Source organism: Cydia fagiglandana, chromosome 18, assembly GCF_963556715.1.
Source record: "Cydia fagiglandana chromosome 18, ilCydFagi1.1, whole genome shotgun sequence".
NCBI classification, from domain to species: Eukaryota; Metazoa; Arthropoda; class Insecta; order Lepidoptera; family Tortricidae; genus Cydia; species Cydia fagiglandana.
The window spans coordinates 9,971,584-9,994,000 of NC_085949.1; the positions used below are offsets into that span (position 1 = coordinate 9,971,584).

General features: G+C 37.3%; 3 protein-coding genes across 4 annotated transcripts in view; 2 read left to right on the plus strand and 1 right to left on the minus strand.

The window, feature by feature from the left end:
- The window catches only part of LOC134673520 (L-threonine ammonia-lyase-like), a 93,877-nt gene that overhangs the window by 12,443 nt on the left and 59,017 nt on the right, over positions 1-22,417 (plus strand). The window lies entirely within an intron of this gene.
- On the plus strand, positions 4,491-16,983 carry LOC134673652 (isopentenyl-diphosphate Delta-isomerase 1). Of its 2 annotated transcripts, none has more exons than XM_063531655.1 (5): positions 4,491-4,610; positions 12,943-13,128; positions 13,619-13,747; positions 15,576-15,751; positions 16,133-16,983. In XM_063531655.1, exons 1-5 carry the CDS (start codon positions 4,491-4,493, stop codon positions 16,272-16,274), a joined length of 753 nt encoding a protein of 250 aa, XP_063387725.1. In that variant the 3' UTR covers positions 16,275-16,983. The 2 variants fall into 2 exon arrangements, with proteins under 2 accessions (XP_063387725.1, XP_063387726.1); XM_063531656.1 differs by having other exon boundaries at positions 4,491-4,605; positions 12,938-13,128.
- On the minus strand, positions 16,303-22,417 carry LOC134673613 (photoreceptor outer segment membrane glycoprotein 2-like). Its single transcript, XM_063531612.1, has 6 exons — positions 22,196-22,417; positions 20,017-20,173; positions 19,563-19,740; positions 18,482-18,611; positions 17,825-17,932; positions 16,303-17,258 (listed from the first exon to the last, which is right to left on the minus strand). Exons 1-6 carry the CDS (start codon positions 22,415-22,417, stop codon positions 16,974-16,976), a joined length of 1,080 nt encoding a protein of 359 aa, XP_063387682.1. The 3' UTR covers positions 16,303-16,973.

Consider the following 22,417-nt stretch of genomic DNA (forward strand, 5'->3'; position numbering starts at 1 on the left):
GTTTCGGTTCAGATCTTGGTCGATATAAGTCTAGCCAAATATTACAATTTGAAAGATAAAAAATAAAATAAAAAATAATATCAAAAAAATTAAAAATAAAATAAAGGTAATAAATAAAAAATGCTGCACTAATATGGGACACAACACACAATTATGCAATGCATGTCTAAGTTATTTAACTTCATTCGGATAGAAATTCAGAGACGGAATAGTAGGCCTTCTGTAACAGCAATGATTTTAATTTTAGGGCAAAGCCCAAGTGTGTCTTAGTGCTTTTAATGGTAGCAGGGATTTTATTAAATATTTGCGGACCCAAAACGTGCAAGCTATTGGCCGCCTTAGCAAGCCGGTGCTTTGGCACATCCAGGTCGTGTTGTCTGCTCTCGTGATAACGACCGCTTTTCCATTTTTTCTTACTGAACGATTCGAGATTCTGACGGACGTACTTGCCAACTTCCAGAATGAAAATAGATGGTAATGTCAGGATTTTGAGCTGTATGAATAACTGCTGGGCCGGCGTGTCCGGAGCAACGCGTGCTATTTTTCTAATGATTTTCTTTTGAATAAGAAATGGACGATCCCTGTCAGCAGCTAGGCCCCACAGGTCAATGCCATATGTTAGTACGGAGTGGCAATAAGCGTTATAAGCTATTAAAAGGTTTTCGTTCGATAGGATAGGCATGAGACGGGTTATTATAAAGTAGGCAGAATGGAGTTTCGTACACATCCTGTCAATATGCTGTTGCCATTTTAGACCACAGTCAAAAGTGAAACCCAAAAATTGGACATGGTCAACAATCGGGATTGTAATATTTTTTACAAGTACTGAATTAGTCTCAGCAGGTTCTTGACTTTTCTTTAAGTTGAACTCGACTAGGTTGGTTTTATCGAGATTTAGGAGCATTCCATTTACTGCAAACCACTCAGAGAGGTTATCTATAACGTAGCGAATGTTTGCAAGCAGTTGATCTCTGGTGTCGGCATTAATAATGGCGCAGATATCATCAGCGTACATTATAAAGTCTACTATTGGCGAGTCAAACGGAAGGTCATTCATTAGAATTAGGAACATGTTATTTCCAATATTCGACCCTTGCGGTACGGACCTGTTTCCTATGGGGACAAGACTCGACTTCTTATTGTTGACATCAGTCGATTGCTCTCTGTCACATAGGAAGGAATTGAGCAACTTGAGTACAATGCCACGGACGCCATAGTGTTCAAGTTTGTTTGCGATGAGATTGTGATCGACCAAATCAAAGGCACGTGACAAATCAAAGAAGACAGCAGCTACGCGTTTCCTGCTCTCGAGGTGTTCCAATACAGTTCGCTTCAAAAAGCGAGCGGCTCCGGTTGTGGACCTACCAACTTGGTAGGCGTGCTGCCGCTTACAGAGTGCGCCGCTAGCCATTAGGAACTTGGTTAGTCGGTCGCACAATCCCATCTCAAACATTTTCGATATCGCCGGGACTATTGATATGAGCATAAGACTTAAGTGCCATTACTATATACCTGTGTAAATACCTACGCTAGGGCCACCTATGTTTTCATGCAAACGAGTTGACTGTAGTAGCAAGACCTCTCATCAAATAGGGTCAGTGCGTCAGTTTACTGTCCAGTTGTAGCAACTACGCCAAGTGGACGGAAACAGGTACTGGACGGTAAACTGACGCAATGACCCTAGGTTTTGGGACGTCTAGCTCCATACGCCTTGATCGATCCTGCTCATGATAGAACTTATAAAAGTGCCCTCAACTACGCTTTCACCTAATAATTTAAATTAATTTAGAACAAACTAAAGTTATTGAGGAAAACCTACTAAAAATAAAAAAGCCGCGTCTTCGAAGTTGAATGTAAAAACTGTACTTAGCTTGTTCGCTCTCGTTCGATAAATAATTCATGAATACTACCGACCAACTACCGACTGAATGGAATAGGTAATAAAAACTTTATTGTCAATCAATGATCTCGAGCCGTGGCATGTGACACGCCCCTACAGGTTTAAATTTTTTGCAAATTTAAAAAATTATGTATTTAAAAGGCTAAAAGCCTTTTCTATTTAATTAGTAAAATAGGCTTTTAGGCGTCAAGAGATGAGGCGAGCCCTAAAAAAAAAGCTAACAGGGCTCGAGTCTTTTGAATCACTACGTCCATCTCATTATATCTATTGTGAGTATTATATTCTTTGATATGTATTGTGTTGATACTGGTTAATACCAAAAGAATATAAGCAACGGTCTGTAAAGCCCATTACTGCCTTTCTACAGACTTTGCAACTTGAACTTGTGATATCGTTAGTTAAGGTCACGTAGTTAAGAATAAAAGTTTGATTCTACAATAATTCCTTAATTTCTAGCATAAAGCCCCCTCCAGACTATGCGCGTGAATCGCGGGCGAAGCCGCGAACGCGAGTGTGGAGTCGATTTCGCTGTCTGCGAAAATCGACGCCACACTCACGTTCGCGGCTTCGCGCCGCGATTCGCGCACGAGTGTGGAGGAGGCTTAAGATTTGCAAATAATTATTTATTTATACACTTTTAACAAAAAAAAATGCAGTTGATTGAATACCGCGTGACTAGAAAAGTCCGAATCACAACGCATCATAGATGCTGGGAGCGTGTGGTGGGAACCTAAAAAAAAACTCAGACCGTGATAAGTCTGCAGCGATTTTGATAGCCCACGCAGTGCAAGTGTCATTTTAAACGTCAAACTTCTATGAAATTATGACGTATAAATAACACTTACGCTGCGTGGGCTATCAAATCCGATGCAGACTTTTCTTGGTGCGACTATACCAAAAATCCATGCAACGCGTCATGTAGACGACGAATATTGCGATACGTTGCTCGTTCTAATTATCGCTCCTCACTCTGTTGGGCCGATACATTGTAAACATAGAAGTAGCATCCTATAGAAGTGGTATACGCGTGCCTCCGTGAGGGACAAAACATACGCAAATGCGACACTGTGATTGGTCGAATTCATTTGTTGCCCACCATTATCAATACTAAAAAAAAGTGGGGAACAAATAAAATGTGAGACTGTGACAAGGACAAACAATAATAGCGCTTTCGCTGCTACTCCTACTGAAAGATACATAAGACTATCCCGTTCTGTCAGTTATCCCCACCACTCATGCCCAATCCAGTTTAATACTAGATTCATGATTGTAAACATATTGTAAACGTTTATAGAGGCCTTAAATTGACAGTGACACTAGTGACAGATGACTTGTCCTTGTCATCGTCAGGAAAAGACTCAAGAAACACCAATATTTCCTGCGGTGCGGTTCAGCGGTTATCAAATTAGAACGTAGTGATTATATATATGATTAAATTGTGTAATGTAATTTTTAATCATTTAGAGATTTAAATAATTAACCGGCGTATCCTAAGCGTAAATAACAAAGCAGGTAAGTGCATTCCGCAGTTGTTACGTTGCGAAATATTAATTGACTGATTTCTTTGATTAAGTGAATACATCCTCTACTAATGGCATTAATAAAGTGATTATTCAATACTGTTTTATAAGACTCTCATTTAGGTTTACAGGTTTTTTTTCAAATATTTTTTTACTCTTGTTTATTATACCACTTGCGTCGAATGATGGTCCCTTTGACAGTCCCTTCAAGTCTCTTGGTTAGGATTAATTTATAAAATAATAGAAAAACGATGTTTTTACCGTATTTAAAATACTTAAATGTTAAATACATTAAATAAAATAAATAAATATTATAGGACATTTTTACACAAAGAGATTTTTAGTCTGTTCGGAAAGAGAAGAGTCGTGGAATGTATTGGGCCCTCGGAGTAATTAACAATGGAGCCGCCATTAACAGGCGTTCCCCTCTGTCGAAAATAGGCGGCCAATGGTCAACCTCATGTCAACCATATGTATGGACTGACGTTTATCTGACATGACGTACCTATACATTTGATGTGCCCCTCCCCCGCAAAAAACGGCAGACTATTTTGTACCGAAAATTTTAGACATGGCGTCTCCGTTGGTTATATCCTCCTAGATTGGGCCCCACGACTTATGTCTTTCTGCACAGACTCGGGTCCATATAGAAATGAACTGTCATAGGGACCAATATTTGATGCGAGAGCTTGTTTAACAACATTAAATCGATAGACCAGGAATATATGGGTCCTATTATAATGTTGATTTCAATTTTCCTTGCAAATTGTACCTAAGTGTAAATTTTGTCATAAGATTGTTGTGCACATGAAAAACATGAACATATATATATATATATACAAGGACATTTTAAGACATCTGAAATAATATACTATTGAACTTGATTTGCTGGCATAAAGAGCTATTGTGTTGTTGATTTTATCAGACATTATACCTACCTTACAACAGCTATGCTTGGAGAAGATTATTATCTCAAATGTCGACCTTTATTAACATATCTTTTGTTAGGATAGGGATAAATTTACTGATTGTGCTTAAAAGATGTAGTGTAATTTTTGGTTTTAGTCAAAATGTTGGCTCGGAACATATCTCGGAGTTTTTGGAATGCTTTGCGTCTGGAGACCCGATTCTTATCTTCAGACACAGCCAAGCCACTGCCTGAAACCAAAGAAGGTGTAGAACCAACTCAGGTAACCTCATTGTATTATATTTACATTAGTTTCTTACATTTATGGCCTTAAATTGAAATATTTGCTTATTTATATTACAAGCCAAGTGACTGAGCTACAATTAAAATGTGATAGTCAATAGACTATCACATTTTAATAGACTATCATAGTCAATAGACTATCACCAATAGCCATCAGTAACAATTACTGATAGACCAGCGGTGGAACAAAAATGGGTTTTGATAACATTAAAGTTTTTTCTTTTTTGATATGTTATTGTAAGCATGTTAAATAACATTCATGTAAAAAGTTAGAAAATCTTAGGTGGAGCGTTCGGCCATATTTAAATTTTTAATTTTTGCTAAATAACTATGTAAATATAAAATTAAAGTTACAAAAAACTTTAACATATTCAATAACACTTTAATTTATTCACACTATTCGGTTTTTAGAAATCTGGAACAGCTGCTTTCTGGTGAACGTAAAAACAGGAATTATTATGAAAATACAGAATTAGAGTAGCTGATATTGCAAAATTACGATATTATCTATCAACTTAGTATACATGTAAAAAGTTAGAAATGTAGACAATGTGCTTGTCTAGATATTGATTTCTCGTTAAGCAGTATAGCCAATATTGAATTAAAGTTTGTAGAGTTAATATTACACGGTCATAATAAAGATCTTACTTCTCACACAAAAGATTAGAAATATAAAATCACGGCGACACTAAATACTGATACGTAAGTATGCATTCCGAGCTTATATTAAGTTACATTTCAAACGCGCGGCGTTTGCGCGCGCCGCGCTGTGCGCCGTGGCAGGAGGCAGCGATCGACGGTCGCGGGCTAGCGCGGTGCCCTTAAAAATACGCAAAGCGTTTATAAAATTATTATCAATGGTAAATCGTTATTTTACACAGTACACTAATGGAAACTTACCTTCCCTTATTTATTTCTATATGTACTAGGGATTTCCCGCGGTTTCGTTTACGTAGAATTCGTTATCGTGTTAAGTACAGAAATAATAGATACATTTGAAAATTGTTTTAGGTGCATTGTCATACAGATAACTACCCTTGTTAAAGTATTCTTCAAATTCAATACACAGGTGTCATTTCAATATAATTTTGCGTAATTTGGCGCTTTTAGGTTATAAATGACTAGCGACATATATTTTTTAAGAGCGATCATCTCCGATAATATTTACTTTATCATAAAATCAATTTCAAACTGACGTTATTCAATATTTATCATTTTAAAGTCAATATTACCAACCAACTGATCCAATTTACCTACGGTAACAACTCAAAATTTGCATCAAATTAAATGCCACTTTTCTTATCCGTTACGAACAATCAAGAGGGCCTTTACGAGCTGATGTGGTGAAAATTTTATTTAACCTTCGTCCCTTGAAACCTTCACTACGCTCAAGGTTCAACTTTACGAACCACTAACTACGCTCGTGGTTCAATTTTAGAATGTTTGAATTTGTGAATGCCTCGAACAGCCAAACTGTGGAATGAACTGTCCGATACGACCTTCAAACCTTCAAAGACCCCCATCTTAAAGGTCGGCAACGCGCTTGCAACCCTTCTGGTGTTGCGGGTGTCCATGGGCGGCGGTAATCGCTAACCACCAGATGATCCGTCTGCTCGTTTGCCTCCTATTGAATAAAAAAAAATGTTTCGCTTGTTTGGGTATCAATATTAGCACGAGCGGTTAATCAACAACTTTTCCCCTTGTAAAACAAATAAATAAGGTAGATGAGGTGCAGGCATATGAGGCCCGGCGGGTAACAAGGCCCAGCATTCAAAAATAGCAGTTGCTCCCTATTATTCCCAATTATTCTGAATTTGTACTTGTTGCTAAGAAGGCCCACTGTCAGTGCAGGTAAAAAGGTCTAGTCCCGGGCCTTATTGAACGTATGAGATGAAATATTAGATTAAAATATTTTAAGATAATTTTCAATATTTTTAATCTCTTATTAATAAGGTCGATTTGAAGAAACTTCTATGAAATTATGACTTATAAATAACACTTGCACTGCGTGGGCTGTCAGAATTGCTGCAGACTTTTCTTGGTCTAACTCTAATAATTTTTCACTTGCTTTATTGACCTAAAGACGTTTTAAAGAATCAAAAAGTCTAATAACATTGAGGCACTTATACTTTTTAAAGGCAGTAACTAATTACAAGTGACTTTTTTTTGTTAATACATAGGTAGGTATTTACGATCATCATCATATATTTAAGAGTATGACTCTTGTCGGTGGAGCAAATTCCATGTTTGGCGGTCCTCCGCCTTCTCTTTGACAGCCCGATACGACACGACTTTGATCTTTTCCTTTATTTGATCCATGTACGCTCTCCTTGGTCTTCCCCTCTTCCTGTTTGCTTCAACTTTCCCTTCTATGATATTTTTGATAAATTCGTCGTGTCGTATCAGGTGCCCAAGCATCCTTCCTCTTCTATTGTCTATAGTTCTTAACAAACTCCTCCTCTCTCCTACTACATAGGCCACACTGAATGTTTTGCACTACTGGCCACTGGTAAACATTTAAATTATGAATTGTATATTTAAAAAAAATACAGGCTTTTGATTATGGAATGTGACAAATGTTGGCGACAAATCGATCGTCTTTTGTTTTTAATGGCTTGTCAAAGTAAGTCAGTGCGTTGAACGTGGCTTTAACGCGAAAATATTTTTAGAGCTATGATTTTGTTATGATTTTAAAAGTTCGCTTACTCCGCAAGAGTGTAGTGCTTGCCTTCAAAATGCTTTTGGGATTGAAGCACCACATCTGAGCATCGTGAGGCGTTGGTATGGTGAATTTAGTAGAGACAGTATTATTCTAGATAATGATTTTCGCGAAGGTCGACCGTCCACGGCGATCATTCAAGGAAACGTGGCTACTGTGAGACGACTCATTGAAGAAAACCCACGAATCACCTATGACGAAATTTGAGGACAATTAGGGATAGGTATGAGACAAATACAAAAGATTTTACAAGAATATTTAAAAGTCGGGAAGCCTTGTTGTCTTTGGATTCCTCACGAATTAACTTCAGTCAAAAAACAGGTACTTTTTGACTGGTGCCGAGAAATGCTGCGTAAGTACAAGCAAGAAAGTTCAAATGCTGTATATAACATCGTTAGAGGAGATGAAATCTGGATTTACTGCTACGATCCGGAAAAAAGGCATTAGTCCAGTCAATGGGTCTTTCGAAGGTGACAGGAGGCCCATAGAAGTTCAACAAGCCAAAAGCGTTGCCAAACATTTTGCTCGTCTGTTTTTTTTAAACGCGACTTTTTTGTACCGTACTTTTAAATAATAAAAGAACGTTAAATACTGAGTAGTACACTACCATTTGTGTGCCCGCAGTCATTGAAAAAGACCGCGAGAGACGACCGAGAAGCCGCATCCTCCTGCGTCATAATAATGCGTCCACCGATACCGCAATAAAGGCAAAAACATTTTTTTTAATACAGTTGCTCAAAAAGTGCTACTTTACGTAGCTGTTTAGCGTGCGGAAAGTTGGTTATCTCGAACTAGTGCTTTTTACTTTTCCAATTTTTTTGAATTTATACTTGTTCCAATTCACGACTACTTATTGATGAGTGTTAATATTAGTTTCCTTTAAACGTCGTAATCAGCATAAAAACCTACCGTTAATGTAAGAATACGAAAAATATTACATATTTCATATTTAATTACTTACCTCTTCATCATTATAACACGTTTATTTTTTAATATTCAATATTGAAAATTCCGTTCTTAATAAGTTGACTGAATGGAACGGAATAGCTGCCAAACGCCCATAGATATAATATACTTAAAGACGACGTCTAACCGAGCTGTCACTGTTACCACTTTTGTTTAGTGTACGATTAACAATGTTTTTCTTATTTTTTCGCAACTGTATTAAAAAACGTCGTTCGATACACGTGCGGAAATGTCATTCTTCACTCGTCCCGAGTCTTGCCACTCGCCTGCGGCTCGTGGCAAGATATCTCGGTACTCGTGAAGTAATGACATACCTTCCGCACTAGCATCGAAATGTACTATTAATTACGAAAACGTGGAAAATGTCTCTTATACGGATTATAATCCAGACATTGCACCCTGTGACTTCTATCTATTTCCCAAAATTAAGGATTTAATTTGGGGTTTGACATTTAAGACCCCGGATAAGGCAGTTACTACGTTTCATCACCACGTCGAAAACATGCAGTCAAGTGATTGGGCCTCATGCTTCCAAAAATGGTCTGAGCGAGTGAATATGTGCATAGAATGTAAAGGGAAACATTTTGAGAAGCAATAAATGTATTATTATGGTTATAAATGATTTTATTCAAAAGTTACGCAAAACTTTCAGTGCGGCCCTCGTATGCGTAAAACCTCTTCGTTAGTTTTCTTTTCTTTTACGATAGAATTGCGAAAAATAGATATTTTGCAACGAGTGACGAATTTTAAAACACGGTCAAAGGGAGTGTTTTAACGTGCTTATTATAGCACCGGTCGTAATGTAGCACCAGATGTACTGTAAAAATTATGTTAAAAGATAATACTTACTGTTACGAATAAATATTTTTACTGTAAAAAAATATCCCACCAAACACATTTTCATGTAAATTTTGTTGCTAAGACGAAACCATAAGACTCGCACTGTCAAAAAGTTGTCAGATCTCTTGTCGAGCCAAGCTTCAAACTCTACAAGCCCTAACTTCACTAACTCTACACCTTAGTCAAAATATGTGGCTTGGCTGTTTCGCTACCGCCACATGGGCATAAGGTGAAAAATTTATTAAATTCATTATTTTTAGGGTTCCGTACCTCAAAAGGAAAAATACTGAACCCTTATAGGATCACTCGTGTGTCTGGCTGTCCGTCTGTCACAGCCTATTTGCTCCGCAACTACTGCACCAATAAGTTGAAATTTGGTATACACATGTAAGTCTCTAGCCCAAGGACATACACGTAAAGTAAATAATAGAAATTCAAATAAAGGGGTCACTTTTGAGATGAATGATAAATAGAAGAAAAAAAAACTATATCTTGTTATAATTAATATAAGAGAATTAGAATATGAATTAATATAAGAGAATTTTGTTAGAATTTTAATTAGTATAAGATAGATATGTACATTGTCATGTTATTTTCTCGAACTCCCCATCGGCATACAAACCTCCTCAAGGTTTTGCCCACGATGGGTCTTGTAATAATAATGTACTTTATTTAGCTTATTGTTCAATAAATTAAATATATATATATATATATATATATATATATATATATATCAAACGAAGGGGCTCATTGTAAGAATCTCAGATATATTTTTTCATAATTTTAAAATAAATAGTTTAGAAGTTATTTAAGAAAATACGCAAAAAATGACCATTCCCCCTCCCCCCTTATCTCCGAAACTACTGGGTCTAAAATTATGAAAAAAATACACATATTAGCTCTCTTCCTATAGATGACAGGAAAACCTATTAGAAATGTGCAGTCAAGCGTGAGTCGGACTTAAGTACCTAGTTTTCCGATACCTACGGGTTTTTTAAAGACTACTCACTTTTCTCTTAAAAAAATATATTGTTAAAAATTGTGTAATGTACAGAACCCTTGGAACGCGAGTGCGACTCGCATTTGGGCGGTTTTTGTATTATACTTACATACAATAGTTCTTGTAGAAACGAAACGTCCAAGCCACACACTTTTGGTGTAGAGCTAGTAAAGTTAGAGGGCTTGTAGAGTTAGAAGCTTGGCAAGAGATCTGATAACTTTTTGACAGTGCGAGCCTTATGGTTTCGTTTGGGCAACATTGTACATCAAAATGTTTTTGATGGGATTTCACTTCTTTTTGTAAGTTGTTTATGACAATCTTCCATCCCCTAATTTAAAGGGTTGGGGGTGATTTACTATTAAAAATCCTGAAATAAGTATCTGGGGGCATCTGTTACACAATGTACTTCTTACTGATTCCCCATATAACCCTTCACCCCGTAAGGGTAAACTTTGGGGTTGAAATCTGCCTTCACCCCGTAAGGGTAAACTTTGAGGTTGAAATCTATTCTATATCCTTCCCCATGACAATACCTATCTACATACCAAATTTCAACTAAATCGGTTCAGCGATTATTGATTTCCCATACAAAATTAAACCCCATCTTCATCCCCTTAGGGATAATTTTTTTTTTAATTTATTTGTTGTTTGTGTACTAAAACTATCTTACATACCAAATTTCAGCTTCTTAGAGGACTTCAGGAAGTACCCGGTATTGATGATCATCAAGTGAGTGAGTCAGTGACGAAATCGAAGTTTTTAGATATGAATAAAATCTAAAGTATAAGAGCTATGCAATTGATATGCTTAATAAGTCCGAGAACTTTGTTTATCTGGTATAATCCAACCCCAAGTTATGAGGGTTCCAAAAAACGACGAAGCGCTTCGAGAAAAGGTAGATAGTGCCCTTGCGCTTTTCTCGTCTTGGCGGGAGCACTGCCGTGCCCCCAGATGTTAAAAGATGAGACTACTGTAACTAATAAAGATTTATGTTTAGTTACCTACTATTTTCGCGTAAACTAGACAATTTTTATATCTTTAGTTATTAAGACCCAAAATAATTATTTTCACTTATTATAAATAAATCCTCCTGTTATGAAGTATCAAATATTGTTATTTGTATATGTATAAGTCTTAAGTTAAAAACAATAAAATCTGTTATTACCTACTGTCAAAATGATTATTTTTTGCGGGATTAAGTAATACACTGGTAGTGTTCAATAAGGCCCATAATAGGACTTTTATAAAAGGTATATTTTCCAAGAGTATCGTAATATTTTTATAACTATTTTGGTATAATGAAGAAACTTAAATAAATGAGAAATAAGTGAGTTTTTCATACTTCATATCCTGTTTATTAAAAAAAACCATTTTAATTTAAGGTGGGCTGTATATAGGCATATACGGCCCACACGGAATATACAATAAGGTAAGTGAGGCCACTTACCTTATTGTATATTCAGGATGTATACCGTGTAATATTGATCAGTTGGTTTACAATATACATATTATGATATTGACGTTGAATAGGACAGGAAATAGGTATAGTTGGTCAAACCAATTTGTCAGTAAATAAAAACAAAAAACTATATTCATCCTTTTCTTTTGGGTGCTAGTACTAGTGTAAGTCAAAGATAGTATGATGATTCTCCCTGTCTATGTTTGAAATGAGACAGTCCTTTGACAAACTATGTATAGTAAAAAATAGTTGTGAATATCTTGTACATTTTTATTACAATATTAGTCAAGATAATGAAATATAGCTGGTCAAGCAAATCTTGTCACTAAAAAAAGGCGCGAAATTCAAATTTTCTATGGAACGATATCCCTTCGCACCTACATTTTTCAAATTTGCCGCCTCTTTCTACTGACAAGATCTGATTGACCAGCTGTAGGTATTTTTACTTAATAAGATATTTTAATTTCACGTAATGTCCGCATCTAATTTATATATGTGCACGGTAAACAAACAAATGAATGATAAGAAAAGACAGACAGTGTTACTGAGCGGGAGGTGGGGCGAGGGGCGAGGTATAGGTAGGCTATGATAGGCTCTCGAGCGCCGCGCCGGCGACTGACGGACCAGCGCGGCGTATGTATGAATTTCGCGCCTTTTTAACTAGATTTTACTATTACAATGCAAGCTACACACAGAAATTTCTTACTTTCCATAATATGGCTGCGTATATTATTTTATAGTAATAGACTTATTTTTACAGACTCTAATTCAATATTAGATCTTATAGGACAAAAAACATATATTAATTCTAAAGCATATATCTTATTCTTCTAGCTTTTTAGCTTGCCTATTAACTTATAAATTTAGATATGTTGTTGTGGATTTATTAAACTTTAATTCAATATCGACAAAATAATAAGCTAATTGTAGTTTGACAATGAAGCACGTTAAAAAAAATTCTAATAATTTTACATTATAAAGCGTCATACATATTATAAACAATGGAACTTAAACATTGCACTTTAATTCAATATTAAAAAATCATTACTAAAAATATATAAATACCTAATTTATATCTAACGCTCGTTCTAACTTTTCATCATATATAGCATATATGCTTAAAAATATGTCCTATATCAGATAAGTATCACTTTTTCAACTTTAGAATTATCAAAACTTTTAGTGCAAAAATCCGGTCCCACTATTGAGCTATGATTGAGTATATGTATTCTGTAACAAAACAATAGGTTGGGTTACCCACCCCCTGTTTAAAAGCCCCACTCCATACCGCTCGGCTACCATGCTCACTTTAATCTAATTCACTACAGGCTGAAGCACTGGACAAGGACATCTGCCTATTAGTGGACGAAAAGGACAATATCATTGGTACCGCAACCAAGAGAGAATGCCACAAAGTCGGCCCTGAGGGTGACATCTTGCTGCACCGAGCCTTTAGTGTCTTCCTTTTTAATAAGAGAGGTGACATGTTGTTACAAAGGAGGTCAAGCCAAAAGGTAAATCATGTTTTTAAAAAATTTACTTGTTTATCCTCGTGCCGCCCAATGTACATGTACACTCTGTTTCGATGGAATGTCAACCTTAATTAAAAATAAAGTAGGTAGCATTTCATTTGTCTCGTAAAATTTTCGAACAAATGAAAATGAACCCAATTGAAAATACAACAAGATTCTAATTTCCTTGGCTATAATTTTGTATGGTGGGCGGCACGAGGGTATATTGATTATTTTATTTATACTGATTAATCTGATTATACTAATTATTTTCTTAATGATCATGACAATATATATCCTGTGCGGAAAGAGAAGAGTCGTAAAATGTATGGGCTCCCCTACATTTTACGACTCTTCTCTTTCCGCACAGACTCTACCTTAATTGTATTTAATTATTTTTACTTATTATCATGTCTGTCTCTACTCGGTGTAAAATAATTTATTTTAAATACAGTCAAATACCCTATTATAGCACAATATGCTCTATGTTTAGGTTACATACCCAGATTACTACTCCAACGCCTGCTGCAGCCATCCATTGTACATAGACAACAAGCCAGAGAACATCATAGATGCTGCCAGGCGGAGACTGAACCATGAACTAGGCATACCTATGGACCAGGTATTTATTTGCTTTCTGTTTTACATTAAAAAACTGTTTTTCAGATGTAGCAACCATTTTTCATTAAAGTATTAGGTATAACATGGAGATACAGAAAACTAAAAATATTATAGGAACTTCAAAAAGGACTACAGGACTTCTAAATAGACTACAGTATGGGGTACTAAAGCTAGTGTACAGGATTTAAAGGGTCGGCGACTCGTAAAGTGACACCATAGTATGATATTTTTTTCTGTCAGGCAGGCTGTATGCATGATTTCAACCGTCGGAGCTATTCATAAATTACGTCATTTCAAAGTAGGGCGGGGGGGGGGGGGGTATTCGAAGCATGTTTGGATGATTTTAAGGGGGGGGGGGGGGACGCGCGCAGCTATAGCCCAATATCAACTTTCATGCCTTCCGACAAAGTTTACAATGACGCACGGTTCATAGCGTTAACCTTTTGGACGCCAAAGATGGATTAATCGGTCCAACAGACCACAGAGCAACATAGACCTACGTGCATATGCATAAAGTTCAATTGTTTTCACACTTTGGTGACGTGGCGGCCGAGTGACAGCTTTTGTGTTTGACACGGCGTCGAAAAGGTTAAAACAGTATAGATAAGATAAGATAAAGATAAGATAAAAAATAGTTTATTCAAGTAGGCATATTACAATGCGCTTATGAACGTCAAATAAACCTTTACCGGCTCCAACCGTACACCTCTGCCCCGAGAAGATTTAAATCCCCCCTCAATTGGAGGAGGGTATCCCAATATGGGACCGGCAACAAACTCGGCGGGACACATCTTTTCAAAACATTATTACATCTTATAATTAACATGCATTACGAGTAATTAAGAAAAATACAATTTAAATTACTATAGAATTCATGCAATTATACTCAGTGAGTACATAACTTTATAGAATTTGATATAAAAAATAAACATATATGTACATGAAATCACAAATACGTAGCTCTTTCAGAAAACATATCAAATCTTACAAAAGGAAAAGAAATTAAAATCAATAAAAGAAATGAGAATACATATTATATGAATCTGACTGATTGTTATGAGATGCTTTCATACAATTTGATGTGCTTTCTTACCTGAGCTGAGTCACCTTTAACTCTACACATAATACAATATTTTTAATTGCTACTTGTCGTTATTACAGTTTCTGGTTTGGACCATGCATGTTTGTCTGTCAAGTAGTCCTCGACTCTGTAATAAGCCTTCAACATCAATGACTTTTTTAAGTAATTCTTAAGAGCTGGAAAGGGTAATCTTAAAGCATCCTCAGGTAACTTGTTATAAAAATGAATGCATTGCCCAACGAATGACTTCTGTACTTTACGAACACGAAACTTTCTGATAGCAAGCTTATTTTTATTTCTAGTATTATAGTTATGGACATCACAATTCTTAGTGAAGGAGTCTAGATTCTTAACAACATAAATAATACTATCATATATGTATTGGGAAGCTACAGTTAAAATATTAATTTCTTTAAAAAGTTCTCTTAATGATTCACGCACCCTTAAATTATATATAGAACGAATGGCTCTCTTTTGTAAGACAAATATAGTCTGTATGTCAGCTGCTTTGCCCCAAACCAGAATACCATATGACATTACACTATGAAAATAACTATAATAAACAAGGCGAGCTGTCTCAACATTAGTCAATTGTCTAATTCTCCTCACAGCGTAAGCGGCCGAACTTAATTTGTTTGCTAGTGTTCTTATATGAGGACTCCATTGTAGATTTTTGTCCAATGTTAAACCAAGAAACAGTGCTTTATCTACCATATCATATCATATAAAAGTTAAGATCTGTGAACAGATGGAGCCGGAGCTGTTCACGTTCCTGACGCGCGTGCACTACCACGACCCCGGCGACGGCGTGTTCGGCGAGCACGAGATCGACCACGTGCTCTTCCTGCAGAGCGACGTCAAGATCAAGCCCAACTCGGACGAGATATCCGAGTACTGCTTCGTGCCCAAAAACGAGTTCAATGCGTGAGTGGAACTAAATATGTATACCTACTACAAAATTAATAAGAATGGCCGTTTATCCTGCATATGCATTTGAACTTTATTTCAAAGTGTTAGGGTTCATTTATGCATAATTCCTGACATCCCTATGCCTTATAAAGGGTTAAAATAAGGATAAATGTGAATAAAAAGTAGTGAATGGTACTGTGGTACTGGTCTATGTAGGTTTGAAATCTAATGCACTAAATTGATTAACTACTTTCTTTAATGTTAAAATAATGTATTTAGGTTGAATTTCAATTAAGCACTTGATTTAACGGTTCATTGAGATGTTTGGACTTTAGCAGAATGTTTTAGTCTATTGGGTCTATATTTTTAACTCCTAACGGAAAAAGAGTATTTCAGATTTATCCCGACGTTGGAAGGGCCGATAACACCCTGGTTCAACATGATCAGGCGCCATAGACTGAAGCTATGGTGGGACAACCTCCACCGTCTCAAGGAACTCGCCGAGCCAGAGAAAATACACAAGTTCATAGACAAATAATCATATTTCCATTTATATTATATTGTCATTAACCTTTTGACCGCCACAGTCAGCCTTGGCCGTCAACGGAGTCTTGCCAAGGACGCAAACGACGGCTACAGCCAACAGCTTCGCCAATGCAATAGGGCCTTATGCGGGACTCCGTAAAGTTCAATTTCGCTTAAATAAATCGCGATTGCCTGGCGTCCGGGGCACGGCGTGTTCCTTCGCCGTGTGGCGTTCAAAAGGGTAATAATATTATGTGTATACAATTAATTACGAACAAGGAAACAGTAACAATCCTAACAATTTGGCATTTTATTTAATTTACTTCAATTAATCAAATCTGTTAATTTTATGTCTAGCTATTCTATGACCCTGTGACACTTGTAATATTTGAATAGTTGTGCTATTAAAAGTTATTAAGGCACTTTAGTTAACAAAACGATATTGTTTGCGCATCTGTATGTTTCATGCGTCAGCACCTTTAATATATTACCAGTGTCGTTACTTATTATTTTAGTTATATTCGTAAGTCTTAGCTACAAAAATAAGGCGCGATAAAGTTTAAATATTCTTCATAAACACAAGCCATAAGATTTGTCGCGCGCCGATGTTTCTAGTTTTGTTCTAATTCTATAAGCAAGCAGCTGATAAACGTTAGTAGGTAATTAGGTATTGAAATTCAAATTATATTCAAATTATTTATTTTATTAAACGTTATTCCCCATCAATTTGTTTCAATAATTCCTCTGAACTATTCCTGTCGGGGGATGAAGCGTTACACTTTATTTTCCTGGGATTGTAAGTGGCTTTCACCCACTGTAACGTCCTCGAATGTTGGAAGTTTTTCTTGCGAAAGTTTTTCGTGGGATAATCGATCCGTTTAGAGGTGGTGGCGCCCACTGAGCGAAGCAAGTAGGCTTCGCACGCGACCTGGTTTCCGATGTGCAGGCCGCTCCTGTACGCCGTGTGGAGGTATCGCACCGCTACGCCTTGGAGAATCTAGTTAATTTACGAGAGAAAGTCGTCGTGACACTTTCGATTTATGTAAAGCGGCGCCGACCTTTACTATGCGCTAAATATTTCGCATCGGTATTTTAGACTAACTGTTGGTTATTAAATTTGGTGTAGGTATATGCGCATACCTACAAGGCAATTATCACGCGCAACCCAATTATTCTAATTCAGAGTTATCTTAACACAAGTCTTCTATTTACTAATAGCTGTTTAGTAGGCAATTACATACCCATTACGGATAATTTGCGTGGTTAGGAATTGCGATCGAACGAGCCCATTCAGAAACCAGCTGTTACTATAACTCTTAAAGTAAGGACGCGAAGCACAAAGAGTTTCGTACATTGACACGTCATTTCCTATCTCTATCGCACGCGCCCAATTTTATTATTCTTCGTGCTTGGCGTCCCTACTTTAGGTATACGCAGTTAACTTTTAACGACGAAGTCTGAAGGTCTGCCACAACATATGGACATATTCAATGTATTATCTAAAGGGCTACATTTTCAGAGTCCACAAAAATATGATTAAGGATTACTATATATTCAATTCACCATGGCTATTGTAATTAGGCCCATCACTGCGATAAGCCGCCATGAAATCGTCATCATTTCATTTATCAGTTTCTCTTCGCAACCAGTTTCCCATATCGTCAGTTTTTGCTGAAAAAAATGCAATTAGAATAGGTAGGTACTTTTGCTTTTGTTGACATTTGCTGTTGTAAACAACATGACTGTGTTGTGTTTATATGTGACCTTATCTATGAAAAGGGACCTTATTGTCGATGACGCTTACGCAATTTTTAACGACGTTCAGATATAAATACAATGCCGCGCGACGCTGTGCGGTGTAAGCGCCATCGACAATAAGGTCCCTTTACATAGATAATGCCCCATATTAGCTTAAATTGTACACCACTACGCTCCTTTTCAGAATTAGGTAGATTAAGTAAATTACTTGTAGGTGGTGAGTGTATATTCAGGTGGAAAAAAATACAGATGTGGATAATATAATAGGCGACAAAACAGTATGTATGAATATTAATTACTATCACAAGTTAATAGCTATAGTGAACCATAGTACAATATAAATAAGGTTGATTTTTGTTTTATATTTTTTAGTAATTAGTGAGTTTTGATTGTCACCTATATTGCAAGTACATGTCAACGATATACGAGTATGTAGTTGCAATAATAACAAAGATCACTTACTTTTGGGTTATACTTATACACTGTATCCTCGTGGGCGACTCTGTGGTGCACGCAGGGCTGCATCACGTCCATAGAGCAACAACTGTATGGTACGTTGTCGCTGACGAACTTGTGGGTAGATTGCAGTGAACTGTTCAAAACAAATGAGGCATTCTCTATGAAAAAATACCTTATTATCGTTGGCGCTTACGCCGCACAGCATCGCGCGGCATTGTAATTATATGGGAGCATCGTTAATAATCAAGCGCCAATCGTAAGCCCCATCGACAATAAGGTGCCTTTTCATAACGTCACAAATAGGTTGGTTTTACAAAAAAAAAGTTAAATTGACCATTAAAATCCATCTATTGCTATCAGGGGTGTATTTACCCTATCAAACGGACCGACCTCTTCAAGACGACGTGCCGCCAGCCCCGAAGGTGGACCATGCAGGGCAGTGTTGGCCGAAACGTTAATGCAATTGACAATTTTTGACCATTAACCATTACAAATTGAACCGTAAACTGTAACCGTCCGTTACCGTTTACGGTTCAATTTGTATTGGTTAATGGTCAATTGCAATTAACGTTCGGCCAACACCGATGCAGGCGGGTACTTATGTAGAACCACTTCTGGTACCTACTGCACTCGTCCGCAGCAGAGGAAACGAACTTGCAAGTGGTCTACCAAACGCACCGGCCTCTTTCAAGACGACGTTGCCGCTTGCCCACGTGGACCATGCAGAGTATTATGTAGAACCACTCCTGGTACTGCACCCGCCCGCAGCAGTGGAAACGAACTTGCAGGTGGTCTATCAAACGGACCGACCACTTCAAGACGACGTTGCCGCTAGCCCTGGACGTGGACCATGCAGGGTATGTAGAAGTTGTAGAACCACTCCTGGTAGTACTGCACTCGCCGCAGTGGAAACGAACTTGCAGGTGGTCTATCAAACGGACCGACCACTTCAAGACGACGTTGCCGCTAGCCCTGGACGTGGCCCATGCAGGGTATGTAGAAGTTGTAGAACCACTCCTGGTAGTACTGCACTCGCCGCAGTGGAAACGAACTTGCAGGTGGTCTATCAAACGTAGGTACCGACCTCTTCAAGACGACGTTGCCGCTGGCCCCGGAGGTGTACCAGGGTATATAGAACCACTCCTGGTACTGCACTCGCCCGCAGCAGTGGAAGCGAGTTTGTAGCTGATCGATTGCCACTTTGGATGGCAGGTGGCTCGAATAAAGAAGCATTGCCTTAGTGATACCGCCTTTTATCTTAGCTGCGAAATAAAATTTTAGGGCTCCTCTACACGATGGGTCAACGCTGCCACTCCAAGGGACGCATTTATGCGGTAGAGGGAGCAAGCAGTATTGCTATCTCATTCTACCGCGTGGCTGCGTCCCTTGGAGTGGCCGGCGCTGGCCCATCGTGTAGAGGAGCCATCAAATACGCAATAATTTGATCCTGAATTTCTGCACGATTTTCTGATAATACGTGGTGAAAAAAAACTATTTACTAAGTTTAAAAAAGTATAAGGCTCATCTTGGAAGCCTACCTCTTATAATAGTCGTTTGCAGGCCAGAATAAAACATGACAGCCAGAAATAAAATAATAATTATAATTAACGCCCATATGTAATAGAAGAGGCCATTGGTCACATTGTACTCCAGTCTAGGTAAACCGGCCTTGAACAGTTGGTACAATCCATAAATCTACAAGAAAAATAAATATAATTTAGTTAGGTATATACTCGTCCGTATTCTAATTTAATAATTATACCTACCTATAGTTCGTTTTTTTTAGCATTAGAAAGAACTTGTAAGAAGGTATATAAGCGATCTTGACATGACTTTTAATTGAAAAACGCTTTATAAAAATATAAACCTATTACTTATGAAAGCAGAAGAATATATACTGGGTCAAGCAAATCTTGTCAGTAGCAAACGGCGGCAAATTTGAAAAATCGCGGGTTAGCAACACTGTGTTCGAATAATTCGAAAATCGCGTGTCATCTGTGCTTTATCTGTGGAATGTGGATCGGGCATAGACATAATATATATATAGACGTAGTCTCAGCGAGCTGTCACTGTTGCCACTTTTGTTTAGTGTACGATTAACAATGAGGCCCACGTTGCTGTAGCCATGTCGATAAAGTCATATCGATAAACTATCGACATTTCTTGCAATTTTAATTTTACTTCAAAGGCTTAACGATACCTAAAATATCCAAAAACGCTTTTATTCTTTATTGTGGTTATCAGATCACAATTTTATAGTCACGCCCCAGCAGGGAACCAAGGGAAAGTTCAGATATTTAATTAAAATACATAAATACCTCCTAAAATAGGTGTTCCGCAATAATTGAATTATATTATTATATTATAATATATTCATTATCCATTACCATTTCAATAATGTTTATGTTTAACGAAGATATTGAAGCTTCAATTAATCGCTATTTCGTTCCGCTGTGTAGCGTTTATCGATATATAACATGATTAAAATCGACTTTTCACATCCCTAAAAGAGCACACATATACGCTTTTACGCACACATACACAGGGTGGGCGCATCAAGAAAGGCAACACTTGATTTGAAGTCCGCCTTGTCAACAGTATGGTTGTCCTTTTTTGACAAACGGCATTTTAAAAGAGCGAGGTGAGAGAAATGATACTAGTTGCTGCGTCGTGAAAGAGAACAGAAAAGGTTGGGCCCTTGGGATCGGGAATGACAGCCATCATCTTTGTTTACATTCTGAATCGATTCTATTTCAAGAGATATTTCTGCTGTGTCACCATTAAATACCAATATATTAAATAAGATTGTGCTTAATCAAAGCTAAGATGCCTACAATGCCTACGGTGGCAACTGAGAAATCTAATAAAAAATTAAAATCCAGTAGTAGGACATCTACCTGCTGAAGCAATGATTTTATTCATACATTCTTGTTTAACGGCATAGTCCACTTCTAATTTTATTTTGAGATCTTCAAATTAGTTAATCATTATTATCAACATCACACACCGCTTTTAAATTGTTCGTCCATACCTATTAATAACAATTTCAAACATTTTCAATAGAGAAACCGCGAGTGACAATTTGAATTGACGGGCGCGCTCAGCGGAAAAAAAGTTTAGGTTCGATGTACATTGTACATTGCTGCTTTTCTTAGCGCAATACTACTGTTTGAGTGTTGCCCTACTTTAGTTTGCTTTACATTGCTACTGACAAGATTTGCTTGACGCACTTATAAATGATCGTATTAGATTCATAAAATTGTTACATATTTGCCGTAACTTATTTTTAAAATGTGTTTTTCAATTAAAAGACACATCAAGATTGTTTACCTAATTTCTAATGCTAAAAAAAACGAAGTATAGTAAATAGTATGCCACGCACATGTCGATGTCGCACATACATTCCCTCATGTGTCACAGTGCAAGCACCCCAGCGTATCATGTCACGGCGCATACTGTGCGTTGCCAACCATTTACTGTAATAGATGTTATGGGACGATTCGCTGTTCGAGAACAGCTTAAACGTTAATTTTTCGATCTTTGTGCCTATTAAACGTAATAATCTTTGGGAACTCTGGATACCATTATAGGTACACCTACACCACAGTCTATACAGTTGTTCGACGAAGGATGATGGAGGGGATCGCGCGCACCCGAGCTGCATACATCGCTGTCATCACATTGTTAGTAGCTCGGTACAAGATTTCACTTAGGTACCTGAATAATAACGGCAAGAATGCCCACGCATGCAACGATAACCGGAATAGCATTGCCGTCCGGCCAACACACGAGATCCAACAATGTGCCTTCCTCGCTACGAATGCTCTCCGACGTATTCACGAGCCAGATTAAGTAGAACATTACTATGGGCTTGCTTGCCATCAGCAGTAGGCGAATATTGTTGAATGTCGACCACGTTAAATAGATCACTGAAACCAT